The sequence below is a fragment of the Rasamsonia emersonii genome (genome assembly GCF_000968595.1).
Source record: "Rasamsonia emersonii CBS 393.64 chromosome Unknown ctg1118621762387, whole genome shotgun sequence".
In the NCBI taxonomy this organism is placed as follows: domain Eukaryota; kingdom Fungi; phylum Ascomycota; class Eurotiomycetes; order Eurotiales; family Trichocomaceae; genus Rasamsonia; species Rasamsonia emersonii.
Genome location: NW_013562562.1, coordinates 1 through 1,693, shown reverse-complemented (window position 1 = coordinate 1,693; position 1,693 = coordinate 1). Strand labels below are relative to the sequence as shown.

The window sequence follows — 1,693 nt, the reverse complement described above, 5'->3', positions numbered from 1 at the left end:
CAGGCGTGCCCCACTACCAACCACATTGAAACCTTCGCAAACACGCATCTTCAGCAACCTCCACACTCTAAGGCTGCAAGACTGTGAAGATACTTCCTTATTTTTGGAAATTTTGGCAGATTCAGGGCAGAAAATCCAGTTACGGACCCTTGAATTGACATTTCCAGACCTTTTGGAACCCGGTGCGGTGCAAGGAATTGTCAAGTTTCTCAACTCCTTTCAAGGCCTCCAAGAGCTGTTTTACCTTGCTGTTGACGTTGAGATCTTTTCTGATAGTATTGCCAGTGGCATTCTCCATCACCAATCCTCCCTACGCCGATTGGTATATCATGAAAGACAGACCCTATACCTTGATAACAATTATTTCGACTCGTACGAGGGTGACGCTGATTACCGCCATGAACTGGATCTTGGATCTTTGAATATAAACCATGATCAGGATGTCGCTTCCTTTGCAAGGGCCGAATTACGCCAACTACTAAGCAAGTGTCATCTCGAATATCTTGGACTGTGTGAGCGGCCTGAAGTTTTAGTAAGACTTTCCCGTCTGATGTCATTCATATACGAAAATTTGCCAGTCACTGTGCAGCTGACGACAGTTAATACAGAGATTGAGACTCCAGCATCTGGTGACTAATACGTCGTTGAAATTACTGCACATACGTGCAGGACATAATCCAATTGACTTTCTGGCACCCGAGGTGATTGCCAGTGAGCGTCAGTGTCAGTTCCACTATCTCAATAAAGTTATTAGAAACTTACTGTTGGCAGTTCCGGAAAAGTTCGCAATGTTTGCCTATCCAATAGTTCCAATGGCTACAGAAGAGGAGATCTTAGCCTTCGCTGAATGGGCCTTTGGCCCAAAGGGCCTCCAAAGTCTTATCATATTAGCTTACGGCAACTTTGCAGAGGGTGACAGCAATAATAGTTATATTTATTGCAGAAGTTCGGTTTTAGAGAGAGGATATGAAACAACTGACAACTCGGGCAAAGTTATGCCTTCATTTCGGAAGATGACGATACAAGATGATTACATGTGGAATTTCGTCCCAAAGGGGGTCCACTTTCCTAAAAGAGTGCAGAGAATATCCACAGGTGTTCTAGATGTTGATGCTGTATGTAGTCTTTCAAAGTTTTCATTCCTACCAGAGAATAATGTTGAGCATTTCTGATTCATTGTTGATAGGACAATTATCCCCTTGGAAGCTCTATCGAATGGGGCTGAGTCTTTATTTAGTAGCTATCTATTAACTAGATCTAAGCTGGGAAAGAAAAAAAAACCTTACTATCTGAGAAGGTCGTTCAGTACAATAGTTGACCGTCGCTACTACCACGCGACTCAGCAGACTAGAAGAGATGTGACGCATGTGATCAAGGAAGATGTCGATGAGACGCTGTATCTGGATATTATAGTTACTTGCTCAAGACTATCTTCTTTTGTCTATCCCCCATCCTTCTGTTGCAATCATTGTAAGTATACTGTTTGTAGGCTCTGTCAGATGCTGGAGGAGAGACGGCACCTGGGTTGATTACACACCTAATGTCTTGATTCAGCCACAGGACCAGACCAGGTTGCTTTCTTTTTGGGAGGGATGTTGAGAATCCTACCTATAGGTTGCTGGGCTTTCAAATAAAGAGGACTGTTTCTTTGTTCAATGTGGATATATGGACAGTACTTGTGACCAGTCTGATG

General features: G+C 43.2%; 3 protein-coding genes across 3 annotated transcripts; 2 read left to right on the top strand and 1 right to left on the bottom strand.

The window, feature by feature from the left end:
* Positions 1-209: 209 nt before the first annotated feature.
* Positions 210-557, bottom strand: T310_10116 (uncharacterized protein; the record flags this gene model as incomplete). The annotated part of the gene is made up of 1 exon (XM_013467456.1): positions 210-557. The coding sequence occupies one exon, from the start codon at positions 555-557 to the stop codon at positions 210-212; it is 348 nt and encodes a 115-aa protein (XP_013322910.1).
* A 36-nt stretch (positions 558-593) lies between these two features.
* T310_10114 (uncharacterized protein) lies at positions 594-1,172 on the top strand (the record flags this gene model as incomplete). Its single annotated transcript, XM_013467455.1, has 1 exon — positions 594-1,172. A coding segment is annotated over one exon (579 nt), but the record flags the coding sequence as incomplete, so codon positions are not given.
* Positions 1,173-1,529, top strand: T310_10113 (uncharacterized protein; the record flags this gene model as incomplete). The annotated part of the gene is made up of 1 exon (XM_013467454.1): positions 1,173-1,529. A coding segment is annotated over one exon (357 nt), but the record flags the coding sequence as incomplete, so codon positions are not given.
* Positions 1,530-1,693: the final 164 nt, after the last annotated feature.